We start from the raw sequence: 13440 nt of genomic DNA, 5'->3' as shown, positions 1-13440 counted from the left end.
TATGTATACACACACACACACACACACATATATATAAATAAATATTTAGATAGAATAATTGCTGCCGTGAACAATTGCCTCCTCTGCCACAAAACCAGAAAAACAGGATGGTGCCCAGCTACCATTACATTGTGACCAAAGATTCCATAAAAGAATCCTGATCAAAAGGTGGAAAAGGTAGAACAAAATTTCAAATTCTCATAGACTTGACTTTCTGGAGCCGTGGAGGCTCTGAAACTATAGTCTTTAACACTTAATCAGAAATATCCTCTGACATCTTAAAACAGATTAATAGTTTAGCTTAACTAGTAAAAAAGGTCTAACTTGAGCATTATGCTCTTTTAAGAGCTGTCACTATGGAATCAAACTGAGAACTCAAAAAATTAGACAGAAACCTTGAAGGGTAGTGAGTTTATGTTAATAAGGGAGTTAACAACTCAGAAACGGAGTGAGAACGGTTGCACAACTTGAAGAATATAATCAAAGTCACTGAACTGCACATGTAGAAACTGCTAAATTGGTGTATGTTTTGCTGTTTATATTCTCAACAACAACAACAAAATTTTTAAAATCATGTCTCTGGGCCAGTTTACAATATCTAATTTAGAATAAAACCCTCTTAATTCAGAGGCTGTCTATGTAAAACTTTATGGAAAGGATGAATAAACAATATTAGCATGTACATAATCACCTTAATAATAATATGAAAGTTATTTCTGTAAGAAAAAGGTGAATTTCTTTACACATTTCTAATATATTAAACTCTCATGTGATATAATGCCACCATTGATTACTCAGTTCAATTTCTTTTTAACCATGACAGCTTTCACTTTACTATAAAATCTCTTTCATCTATACGACAATCTTTTGATATGGCATAGAGCTCCAGGCCTGGTCTTTCAGAAATCACAGTAAGAAAACACTAGTAATAAAAAGTGAAGAGGGGAAAAGATTAAACTAAGCTATTCTGAATTTGATTCTAGTCATTACTTGCATTTAAAAAAAAAAAAAAAAAACACCTTAGTAGGAAATCTTACTTTAGCCTACTGAAAAGTCAATGGAAAACTGAATAACTTCTTAGTTGAAATATGAATGATGAATCCACAGAAATGCAAAGAACTTCAAATTACAAAAAAAAAAATTCCATGTGAAAATACATTTTCACTAACATTACTCTTATATGTTTTATTTTAAAAAATAAAAATAAATTTAAAAATTTAATGCGCTTTAAAACAGAACAAGGCGCCTAAATATGAATGCTACTAAATGGTGTTTTGACTTCCTCCACAACGTCCCTCTTTTCATAATTATTCCATTCATGCAGGAAAGGAGGATAGCTTGGCTTTTACTGCTATCCATTCCATTGTTGTTGTTGTTATGTGCCATCAAGATGGACCTGACTCATAGCGACCCCTCCTTGGGTTTCTGAGGAAGTGGATTGCCCAATCTGCCTTCTGAGGAGTGGTTCATGGGTTTGAACCACCAGCCTTTTGGTTAGCAGTCAAGCGCCTTAAGCACTACGCTATCAGAGCTCCTATCCATCCCCTAGGTAACGTAACTGTCCTGTCAGCCTCCTTTTCATTTCAAAGTATACCAAGCATGGAGATTGGCAGGAGGGCCATAGGGAAAGAAAAGTATCTTACATTTTTAATAAAGGGCTAGTTGATTCTATCTCCACAAAGTTCCAGTCAACTCTGTACACAACTGAAACAAATGCTGAGGGTAGATTATAAAGGGAAATATTAAACAAACACTTCAAATTTAATCTTACCTATGTAGTAATTCTCTGATTTTCATAAAAATGTCTTTACTTTGAAAATGCAGAAAAATCAGTGCTTGAGTTATCTTCAATAACTCTAGTGGTCTATAATTATCCAAATATTTATCCACAACTAAAGCAATTCTAAAAAAGAATAACAAAACATATATTATTATCAATTCACTCATTTATTATTATTAAACATTTACTGAAGAGCTTTTTCATGCCAGACACTATTCTATGTACTAGAAAAACAGCAATAACACAAGGTGATTAAAGAAATGTTGTTGTTGCTGCTGCTGTTATTTGCCATCAAGTCAGACCCGACTCATAGCGACCCCTCCTTGGGTTTCCGAGGCAGTATCACTACAGAAGTAGATTGCCCAACCTTCCTCCTGAGAAGTGGCTGGTGGGTTTGAACCGCCAGCCTTCTGGTTAGCAGTCAAGTGCCTTAGGCACTACTCTACCAGAGTTCCTAAAGAAATATAATCAATTAAAATACAATGAGATTGGAGCTATCAAGGACATGTGAATGAAATAGTGCTCAATTGTCAATAGAGAGGACAGAAAACCAGTCCTCATGTCACAGAACAGCCATCAAATTCCACATACTTCCCAACAAAAACTTAACCACAAATTACTAAAAAGTAGTAAAACTGACTTAATTTCTTTCTTCAATCTCACTGAGCCTCTAACAGAGTTGCTTCAAAGCAACAGGAAATACTAAAAGGCATTAAATTGGAGGAAATGGGCAGAAGGAATGCTAAAATAAAGGAACATATAAAATAGATAATGAAAACTGAAGCGTATCATTTGAACTACATTTTTTTTTTCTTCTTAATCTCCAGTTAACAAAAATGCCAATATATGGCATTATGGTTTCAAGGTAACAACTGTGGTGTGAAGCAATTCAAGTTCACATGGATGTTAAATATTCTGCAGTAACTGTCCTTTTGCAAAGCAGGGTGCCTGTGCTATATCTCCATTTTCCAAGATTATGATAATCTGCTTGTGTACAGTAAGAGCAGCAATTGACATATGCTGCACATAATTTTACCATCTCTATTTTGAACAAGCTAGATAATAATTAAACAAACTTATTGCTTTAAGTGTTAACTCCTTTTTTTTTCAAAAACAGCTAGATTATGGGTATCGGTGTGTGTGTGTGTGTGTGTGTGTGTATATCTCCATATATAGATATATAATTTTTCCTTAAAAAAAAAAAGACACATACAAATGACAATTGAAACTTTACATCATGAAGTTAAGGTAAGAGTACTTTTTAATCAGGCGTGAATTTCTACTTTCCATCTCTTCCATTGCTCCCAACACTTCCAGTGCTTGTTGGCTGGTCAGTTCCTCTGACATCAATAATATGGTTGATTTAAGTCTAAAAGCAAGGAAATATATTTATACACCAAAAAGCTGATAATTAGCTTATAAAAAAAAATGTTAAATACATTTAGGAAGAAGATCAGATGTGGGTAGGACAACAGGATATATGACCACAAACAGATCTGGCTGATGATAATTCTTACCTGTGTATTTATGCCACAAAAATATCCACATACATTATAGAAGTAACAGGGGACAAGGTTGGAGTAGCTTCTCAGTAATAACCAAGCACCTTCAGGGAGTGAGTCACTGGGCCTGCAGGCTCAGGACCATGGTCTTAGGAGACATCAAGCTCAATAGGCACAATATAGTACATAAAAATCTTGCTCTACGTCCTATTTTGCTGAGTAACGAATGGGGTCTTAAAAGCTTTTAAGTGGCTGTCTAAGATGCAACTATTAGTCTCCTCTTGTCTGGAGCAAGGAAGGGTGAAGAAAATAAAAATCATATGGAAACAATTAGTCCAAAGGTATAATGGACCATGAGAACCTCACTAACCTGAAACCTGAAGAGCTACATGATGCCTGGCTACCAATGACAACCACTCAGAAAGTGACCAAAATTGGAGAATCTGGATAGAGTGGGAGGAAAGATGTGGAACAAAACTCAAAAACACAAAAATGATCAGAATTACTGGTTGGATTGAGGCTGGTGGAACCCTCAAGACTATGGCCCCAGGTTATCCACAGGGCCTGGAACTGGACTCACTTCCATGGATTAGCTCTCAGCCAACCAGGAGAAAGGCCTACAGACAGAACACCTACCCCAGGCAGATGCACCCACCTACCCTAGGAAGATGAACCCCTAACATCAATCAACCACGAGACATTACAAGGGCAGCAATTGCATAGAAGGAAAGCTGGACAGACAGGAATGCATAGACAAGAAGGACACAGGGAAAAGGTAGTCATAGGGAGGAGACAGAGGACAGCTTTATATTGTTGGGATTGTAACTGGGCCCATGAAACCAAAGGTGCATGAACTGTTGAGAGTAAAACGAATCTGCTTTGTAAATCTGCACCCAAATCACAATAAAATAAATAAATAGATTTTGTTGTTGTTGTTATGTGCCATTGAGTCAGACTTGACTCATAGCAACCCCTCCTTGGGTTTCCGAGGCAGTATCACTATAGATAGATAGATAAATTTGGGTAACAAACAAAAAATAATGTAAACAAAAACTGAATTCAATATGTAATTCCAATTTTCTCCTCATATAATTAGGGGACAATATAAAATATTATTTAAAAAATAACTATGATATAAAATTATTTTCTTCAAAGCAAGTAGGGCCTCAGTATAAACTAAGCTTGTAATGTTTTGTTTCATATAAAATATTTAATAAGTAATTTTCAAACAAGATAAGGTTCCTATGTTTATAAAATACAGTGATTCAATAGAGAATGGTAGAACCCCTGAGACTATGGCCCTCAGACACTCATCAAGCCTGGAACTGAACCCACCCATTAGCTCAATTTTCAGCCAAACAATAGACAGGCCTATAAAGGTGAACAGTAACACTAGGGAGGTACATGCTCCTCAGAACAACCAAACATATGAGATCAAAAGGGAAGCATTTGCCCAGAGAAAAATCTCAGATAACCAAAAGGGGTAGGTGAGGACTAACCAAGTGGTAAACCAGGGAGGAAGCAGGAAGAGTGGGTACATTGTGGGGATTACAATCAATGTCACAAAACAAAAAGTGTATGAACTGTTGAATGGAAAAACCAATTTACTCTTAAACTTTCACCCAAATCACAATACAAAGCTAATAATAATAGTATATAAAAGTATTTAACAACTGGTATAAAAAATACAATTATCTAATGAAATTATTCAATACTAGAGAGTTAAGGAACTATCAGATGATACTCTAAGAATATGCCAATGTCTTAAAATTAAATAAGATTTGACCAGTAAGCCAATATGCTTATTTTACCTGCATAACAGAAATCTTACACACTAAACTCTTGCCATATCACTATAAATTAAAATTTACAGAAACCATCCAAAGTAGTTTAGTAATGCAAGTGTCAAGATAAAACGTCATTTAGAATAATTCAGAAAAAGGCTCAAAACATAAATTCTTAGGAAAAAAAATTTTTTTTATTCATTCTGGACAGCTCCACCTAGTCTAGTTTTACGAAAGGTTTCAAACCCAGCTTCCCTCTGAAGATTTTCCCAATCTGTTCAACCTCCTTTTTCTCACTTCTCTGCCTGTCCACAGCACTTAATGTCTATGTCACTGATTTTAGTATTTACTCATAAGCTATGTTATGGTATTTACATATTTCTATTAATTGTTTTTGGAGCCCTGGTGATGCAGTGGTTAGGCACACTCAGCTGCTAATTAAAAGGTCAGCAGTTCGAACCCATCAGCTGCTTCCCAAGAGAAAGATGAGGCAGTCTTCTTCCATAAACATTTACAACCGTGGAAACCTCGTGAGGCAGTTCTACCCTGTCTTAAAGGATCACAATGAGTTGGAATCAGCTGGATGGCAATGGGTATTATACATCTCTATTCTTCCAACTAGAATATAAATTCCTTGAAGGCAAAGACATTGCTAAGTCCAAATTCTGTACTGCCTTATGATAAGATTTTAACAATATTTGGTGACAAAAAAAAGATTCCTAAGATTTTAATTTTCTTGGTTCCATCTTGACATAGTCCTTTATATGACCTTAAATTTCTTCATATGATTAAAAAAAAAAAATCTTAAAAATAAAACTTTCTCCATGAAGTTTTCCCTGATGAATCATCCCTAATGATGCAGCTTCCTCTATTATGCAACTCCTGGCACCCTTGCTCAGTAGTATGAACCTACTAATCACAGTCAATTGCTCATGCCTAATAATCATGCATTAATTTAGTATTTGCTCATCTGTATATCTCAAATACTTCTATCTACATCAATATCTGGCAAAGTTGGAAACTAGAAAGACAGGAGCCAGATCAATTTCATGCAAAACTGGCACAGGGACATACTCCCGTGTACACAATAAATGCCTTTGATGATGAATGTGATGAAGATAACAAAGAGTACAATAAAATGGTCCATGTTAGGACTACAATTCTGAACATTCCACACCCTATGCTGGGGATTTTTGGGGAAAGAAGGAGTTTATGCCTATGAGTAAATAGTTACAAAGCCTAAGACGAGAGAATAAAATTCCTTAATAGTGTTCTCCATGGCTCCCTCTTCTTTTTGGGTCAGCAAGAAATGGGGTTACTCACACCTGTGGTTTCCAGCCAAACAAAAGACAGGCATATGAGTTGAACATGTACCTGAGGTAGATACACTTTTTGGAGAGAACAATCATGGGAGAAAGAAGGGCTACTTATGCACAGGAAGAGAGCTCAGGGGGCAGGAGTGCATGGAGGGATGGACACAGGGAAGAAGTAACTATTGGAAGGAAGTGGGAGGGGAACTGTTGCATTGTGGTAAATTGTGGTCAATTTCATGAGACAAAGTATATGTGAACTGCTGTATGGAAAGTGAACTTGCTGTGTAAATTTTCACCCAAATCACAATTTAAAAAGAAGAAGGAAAGAAAGAAAGAAATGGGGTTACTGATCATCTTTCAATTGCCACTGAGTCAGCTCTGACTCATAGAAACCCCACACGTGTCAGAACAGAACTGTGCTCATACGTTTTCAATGGCTGTAATCTTTTGGAAATAGATTGCTGGGCATTTCTTTTTTTCTTTTTTTATTATATTTGGGTAAAAGTTTACAGAGCAAATTCACTTTCCATACAGCAGCAGTTCACATACACTTTGTCTCATGACATCGACTACACTTTCCCACAATGCAACAGTTCCCTCCCATTTCTACCTCATAGTTATCTCTTCCCTGTGTCCATCCCTCCAAGCACTCCTGCCCCCTGAGCTATGTCCCTGTGCATACACAGCCTTTCTAATCTCCCATCATTGTTCTCTAAAAGGAGTGTATCTACCTAGTGCAAATGTTCAGCTCATATAGCTATCTTTTGTTTGGCTGGAAGCCCCAGGTGTGGGTTCAATTCCAGACCTGAAGGGCAGCCAGGGGCCATAGTCTCAGTGGTTCCACCAGGCTCTATCAGACCAGCAAACCTGGTCCCTTTTTTTTTTTTTTTTCTCCTCTGGCACCACTGGGTGGACTGGAATCCCTAACCATTTGGTTGATATCCAAACATACTGTTAGCACCACCCATCATCTCCTTTCAGAGTCTAACAGTAAGTTAAGAGTTGAGATGCAAACTGAAACAACCAGAGAAAGAATCAAGGACAAGAACATAGAGATTATTCTCTTTTATACAGTCTGATGGGGTGATTTTTGTGTCTTCCAGAATTTTAAGGTGATCTAACCAAGAAGAGTCATATATCCATACACACACACACACACACACACACACACCGCCAAAAAAAAAAATAAAGTATTTTTAAATGAACTTACTGTTCTTTTTTTTCAGGTCCTGCCATAGGTCCCAGCGTTACAAACAATTTTACAAAGCCATCAGGGTCATCATACAGAGGAATCATTTCAGTTAGCTTCTTTCTGGCTATTCTACTAAATTCAAAACTATGAAATTGTAGAAACCGGTATAGATCAAGTATTTTACAGATGGAATTCAAATCAAGGTGGCTTACATTCCTTAAAAACACTTCATTGCACCTTTCTAATAGTGGGTAATAACTATACTTAACATTCCGAAGAAATTGTACTATTCTTTTTGAAATGTTGACCTGAGAAGAATCTATGGTATCAAAAAGAAGTTCTGCTTTGTTTACTAATCTTTCTCGAAAATGTCGTGATATTAAAGAAGATGTGCTGACCATCAAGACAGACAACGACCTGAAAAAAGAAAAAGACACAAGCATTTTCATATTATTTAGGAGTAATGACTAAATGTGAGGTTAAATGATTAGCTATGGAAAGAAATTGATATAAAAAAACAAACAGATATTATACTATGAAATTTGTCTTGTAAATATAGGTGGGATTTGAAATCAAATCACATAGATGTTGAGCCCTTTTAGACAAAAAGCACTGAAATAACATTTTCTATTGCATGTATATTACTTCAAGTTTTCTGCTGTAGATGAAACTGATTTGGGGGGCAAATATTTTAGTGTAAATTACTTACAAATAACTTTGAAGCAACAGCCCATGAATGTAGCATTAAAAGTCTCATTTTGGATTTTTAGAAGTAGATTCTGAAGAATTTATAGGTCACATTTCTGGTAAGATGGAGGAATAGGCAGACAAGTGACACAGCCCCTCTTCAACAAAGAAAAGAAAAACCAATTGACAGAGATACAGAAGATAATCCTGGAGCCCTGAGCTTTCAAAGGAACGATACAGAAGTGGATTAGGCACCAACTAGTGGAAAAACCTGAATGTAAACAGTGAGTACAGAGATGGCTGGAACTGCAGACTGTCAGCTACTCTGATGGAATCAACAGCCTGAATATTTCCAAGTAGTGTTGGGACCTAAGAATTGACCTAAAGATCAGCCCTGGTCACCAAGGGCTGCAGGGACAACTGCTCTGGTGGCCTCTGACTAGGAAGGGAAACAGCAAGGAGGGAGACAACCTGAGCTGTTGACTTTCCGCTGTCCAGAGGGTGCAGTCATTTTGATTGTTTACACAGGGCAGCCACTTTGGATATTTAAAGTGACCGAGGGCACAGCCATTTTGAATGTTTGTAAGCGGCAGCCATTTTGGATATTTCAAGTGACCAAGGGTGCAGCCATTTTGAATCTTTACAAGGGGCAACAACTTTAGATTTTAAAGTGATAGCATTCTCACTGGGATTCCAGAGATTTAAGAATAAGCTCTGTTTGTCAAGGTCAGCAGGGATATATAAGAGGCTGACAACAGGAAAGGAGACAGGTGGTGAGTGTATAAGTGCTGTCAAGTAGTGAATAGAGGAGCATAGTACCCTGCTTGCATAGATGACATACAAACAAAACAAAGAAAATGAAAATTGTGGGTAAGTCATTCCAACATACAATCACCAATTAAATATAAATAAAAAAACATCACAATGCATTGGAGACAAAAGAGCATGACAGTCCACACAAAGAAGCAAGATAAAGCAGGAGACACAAGGGACCAGGATACAGACCAAAAACACATCCCTGAGGAAGATGCAGCATTGGAACTCTCTGATAAGGAATTCAAAAGAATAATATTTAGGTATCTTCAACAAATTGAGAGACAGATCAAGGAAAACACAGAGAAAACACTAGAACAATTTTGAAAGACAATACAAGAATAAAATGACAAAATAAATGAAAAATCAGAAATGAAACAAAATCTACACATAGAAATCCAGAAGATTAATGCTAAATTTTCAGAAACAGATAAGACATTGAATGGTCAAAGGAGCAGAACTGAATCAATAGAAGACAGAATTAGTGAGATTGAAGGCAAATACCTGAATACTTCTTTAGAAAGCAATAAATCAGAAAAAAGATCAAAATAAAATGAAGAAAGCCTAAGGTTCACATGGGATATCACCAAAAGGAATAACCTATATGTCATTGGAATTCCAGAACAGGAAGATACAAATAAAACCACAGAGAAAATTGTTGAAGATTTGTTGGAAGAGAATTTTCCTGGTATGATGAAAGATGAGAATATATTCATTCAGGAAGTCCAACGAACCCCAAACAGGACAGACCCCAAAAGAAAATCACCCAGACAGATCATCATCAAACTTACCAAAACCAAAGACAAAGAAAGAATCATGAGAGCAGCACAGGAAAAACAAAGTTAACTTCAAGGGGCAACCAATAAGACTAAGCTCAGATTTCTCAACAGAAAACATGCAGGCGAGAAGACAATGGAATGGTATATATAAAACACTGAAAGAGAAAAATTTCCAACCAAGAACTATGTACCCAGCAAAACTGTCCCTCAAATATGATGGCAAAATTAGGACATTTCCAGATAAAAAGAAATTAAGGGAATTTGTTAAAACCAGACCAACCTTACAAGAGATGCTAAAGGGAGTCCTTTGACAGAGAAGCAACAACAGCCAACAACAACTGACCTTTAACACACATGATAATATAACCCAGAAACCAACCCAGCTATGAGAGTAACCAAAGGAAATAAGCCTACAAGATTGTAAACAGGGAACCAGAGACATCAATTGACAAATGAGGACAACTACCAACCAAAACGAGGGAAAAAACTGTGTCATTACAGAACTTCTAGATGGTAGGGAAGTCAAGACAACGACAAGATAGAACGGACTGTTCTAAACTTGGGAAGAAAATTATAAATCACACCTCAAAGAAAAATTATAAACCTTCACATCAAAAAAAGAGAATCAGCATAAATATTCAGCAAATACGAAAACAATAGCAATGAAGGAAGTGATAATACAATTTATATACAAAACAAGCTCAGCATAAAAAATTACATGGAACAAAGAAATCGACACCATGGAAAAGCACATAACAAAAATGACATCAACAAATTTCTATTTGCCAATAATTACGTATCTGGCAAGGGACTTATTGCCAAGATCAATAGCAGAAGAGTGGATGACCAAACTATGGTACATACACATACCAGAATGCTATGCAGCACTAAAGCATAATGTAGAGTCTGCAAAACACCACATAATATGGATGAACAAGGAGGACATTATTCTGAGTGAAACAAGTCAATCACAGAAGGACAAATATAGTATTATTTCGTTGTTGTGGAGGATCAAAGAAAGGTTTATATATGGAGGGAAATTTTCTTTGTTGGTTACCAGGGGTGGGAGGGGAGGGGAGGGAATACTGCAAAAAAAAAAAAAGAAAGAAATGCATTGACCCATGTCACTTCAGTTTTGTGTACACTGTACATAAATTATACTTCAATAAAATGCATTAAAAAAGGAGATTCCACTGTCACTCCCTTCTCTTTATAATTAATAAAAATCTTGTCAAAATATTTCCCACTATTAAATTACTATAGTTTCTTGGTGTTTTATATCAGATTGATATTAATAAATAATGGTGAGATAGCTGAACACAAGATAGCATTTAGTATTTTCACTCAATATAAACTTATAGAGAATAAGTCACTCTTCTAGACACTGAGGAAGACATCAAAATTAGTAAGGTGTGGTCTCTATTCTCAAAAGATTGCTCTTATATAATACAAACATCAGAAAACTATAAATGCAAGATTTTCCTACAGGAGAAGAAACACTGCAAAAATAAAAAAATTAATTAAAAAAAATTTTTTTGAATGCACCTACAATCAATACGATACGCAAAATGGAAAAACATACAGCAAATGATGAAAGATGATAAGAAAATGTATAAAACAATACAAAACAAAGAACTGTTAGTTTGTTTTATGAATTTCTTTAATCTTTTCAATAAAAAAAAATAATTTTCAAAAAACCCACAAAAGCCCAGTTGTGTAATCTTTTTGCTTTTCTAGTATAATGCTTACTGTTAATGTCAGTATTAATTAACATATAAGCTAAAGTTGTCATTTAGTTTAACCATGAACCCTCTGAAATTATTTTTTTAATTGTGTATATATTTGTAATTGCAGTTTGGAGTTGGGGAAAATTGTAAAGATTTCATTAGATCCTCAAAGGGGTCTGTAAATATTTTTAGAATTTTCTGAAAACAATTACTGTACAATGATTTTTGTTATTGTCTCCCCTTTTACAAGCTACTTTCTCACTTTCAAAAAAGTAAGAACAAACAGTAAACTATGTGTCAAAAACTATTACTTCAAAGCAGCATGATTCTTTGAATTAGAAAATATAGATTCAATTCTTGGCTCCCCCTCTTACTGGCTGAGACCTTAGAAAATTTACTTAACCTCATGGAGCTACAGCTTTTCATGTGGAAAATGGAGGTATGAATAGTTATCTCATAATGATGCTGTGAAGATTAAACTAGATAGATGGTAATATTCACATTTTTGTCCTTCTTTCACTGTTAGATCATTGTTTTTATCTTCATCTCAGATTCTTATCCCAGTGTTCAGAGCCACCCCTTTTCTGCTCTAAACATTTTCCCAGTCTTTAATCAGCTCTCATTCTCAGCTCTCTCTCCAATCTCACTTCTACAAACCCACTAGGAATGAAGTTTCTACACCTTTCCTAAGATAATCACCACTGCTGCATTTTTAATAGCTTTCTTAGGTTCACCTTCAATCTCAGTATTTCATGACATCAAGCATAGCCCAAGCAGAAGCAGATACTTAAAAAATGCTATTTGTAAGAAAACAAAAAGTCAGGCTAAAAAAGGTAAGTGAAATTTAAAAAAATAAATCACTTAACAAGATAAGTGAAATTTCCACTACTAGTGAATTTAGCAAAGTTACAGGACACAAAATCAATATAAAAATACCCGCCAGTATAGAAATTTCTATACACTAGCAACAAATAACTAGAATATAAAATTTTTTAAATGACATTTCCAATAGCATTTCAAAATATAAAATATTTTAAAATAAGTTAAATAAAAGATACATAGGACTTCTACATGAGAAACTATGTCTTTCCTCAAAAAAACGAAAAGATACACCATAGTACATGCATTGGAAGAGTAGATTTTGATAATATAACAACTCTTCCCAAATTGATCTATAGACATAATTCTTATCAAAATTGAAGCAGACTGTTTTATAGAAACTGACAAACTGATTCTAAAATTTACAAGGTAATACAAAAGACCTACCATAACCAAAATGATATTGAAAAAGAAAGTCCAAGTTGGAAGACTTAACACCATCCAACTTCAAGACTTACTGTAAAGCTACAATAATCAAGAAAGAGTAGTTTTTGGCTGTCTTCATTATGAACCCAGAATCCAACCACTTCTCACCACCACATTAACTCTCCTTCATGAAACAGAAAAGAATACTCTCAGATTGCAGAAATAAGAAACACATAATTACATGTAAAATTTCATGAGTTCTTGTTTAATTTTAATATATCTTGGGTTTACTTCAAAGTTGAATAACAATAGCAACCATCAATTACTCAGAAACTTCTTTGTTCCAAATACTTATGAGAAGATACAACTCTCCAAGGGTTTCTCAAGTTTCTACACATGTTGCAAAGAGAAGCACTGACTGCCTTTATTTAGAATTTAGTTTGTCAAGGATATTTGTATAGCAAGAAGCTCAAGAAGATAGCAACAGTAACTCCCTCTACAGCAAAGAGCACATAAGCTCACTGCCTATTTAAAAGATGGGGGTTCCCTAAGTTCAGGGTTCCTCTCCTGGAACATACTGGAACTCAGGGAACCAGCACAAGAAAATGCTGGAACTCT

At 35.4% G+C, this 13440-nt stretch overlaps 1 protein-coding gene across 1 annotated transcript in view; it reads right to left on the bottom strand.

Moving 5' to 3' along the window:
* Nucleotides 1-13440, bottom strand: part of FASTKD1 (FAST kinase domains 1) — a 70479-nt gene that overhangs the window by 48540 nt on the left and 8499 nt on the right. Inside the window, exons 4-6 of the mRNA XM_007945414.2 lie at nucleotides 7590-7988; nucleotides 3039-3149; nucleotides 1772-1903 (exon numbers count right to left, since the gene is read on the bottom strand). Coding sequence (XP_007943605.1) covers nucleotides 1772-1903; nucleotides 3039-3149; nucleotides 7590-7988 — 642 coding nt within the window. The remainder of the gene's footprint in view (nucleotides 1-1771; nucleotides 1904-3038; nucleotides 3150-7589; nucleotides 7989-13440) is intronic.

Source organism: Orycteropus afer, unplaced genomic scaffold, assembly GCF_000298275.1.
Source record: "Orycteropus afer afer isolate SDZICR_OR568_19922 unplaced genomic scaffold, OryAfe1.0 scaffold00001, whole genome shotgun sequence".
NCBI lineage: Eukaryota > Metazoa > Chordata > Mammalia > Tubulidentata > Orycteropodidae > Orycteropus > Orycteropus afer.
Note: the sequence above shows the minus strand (reverse complement) of the source record. Positions and strands in the feature narration are given on the sequence as shown.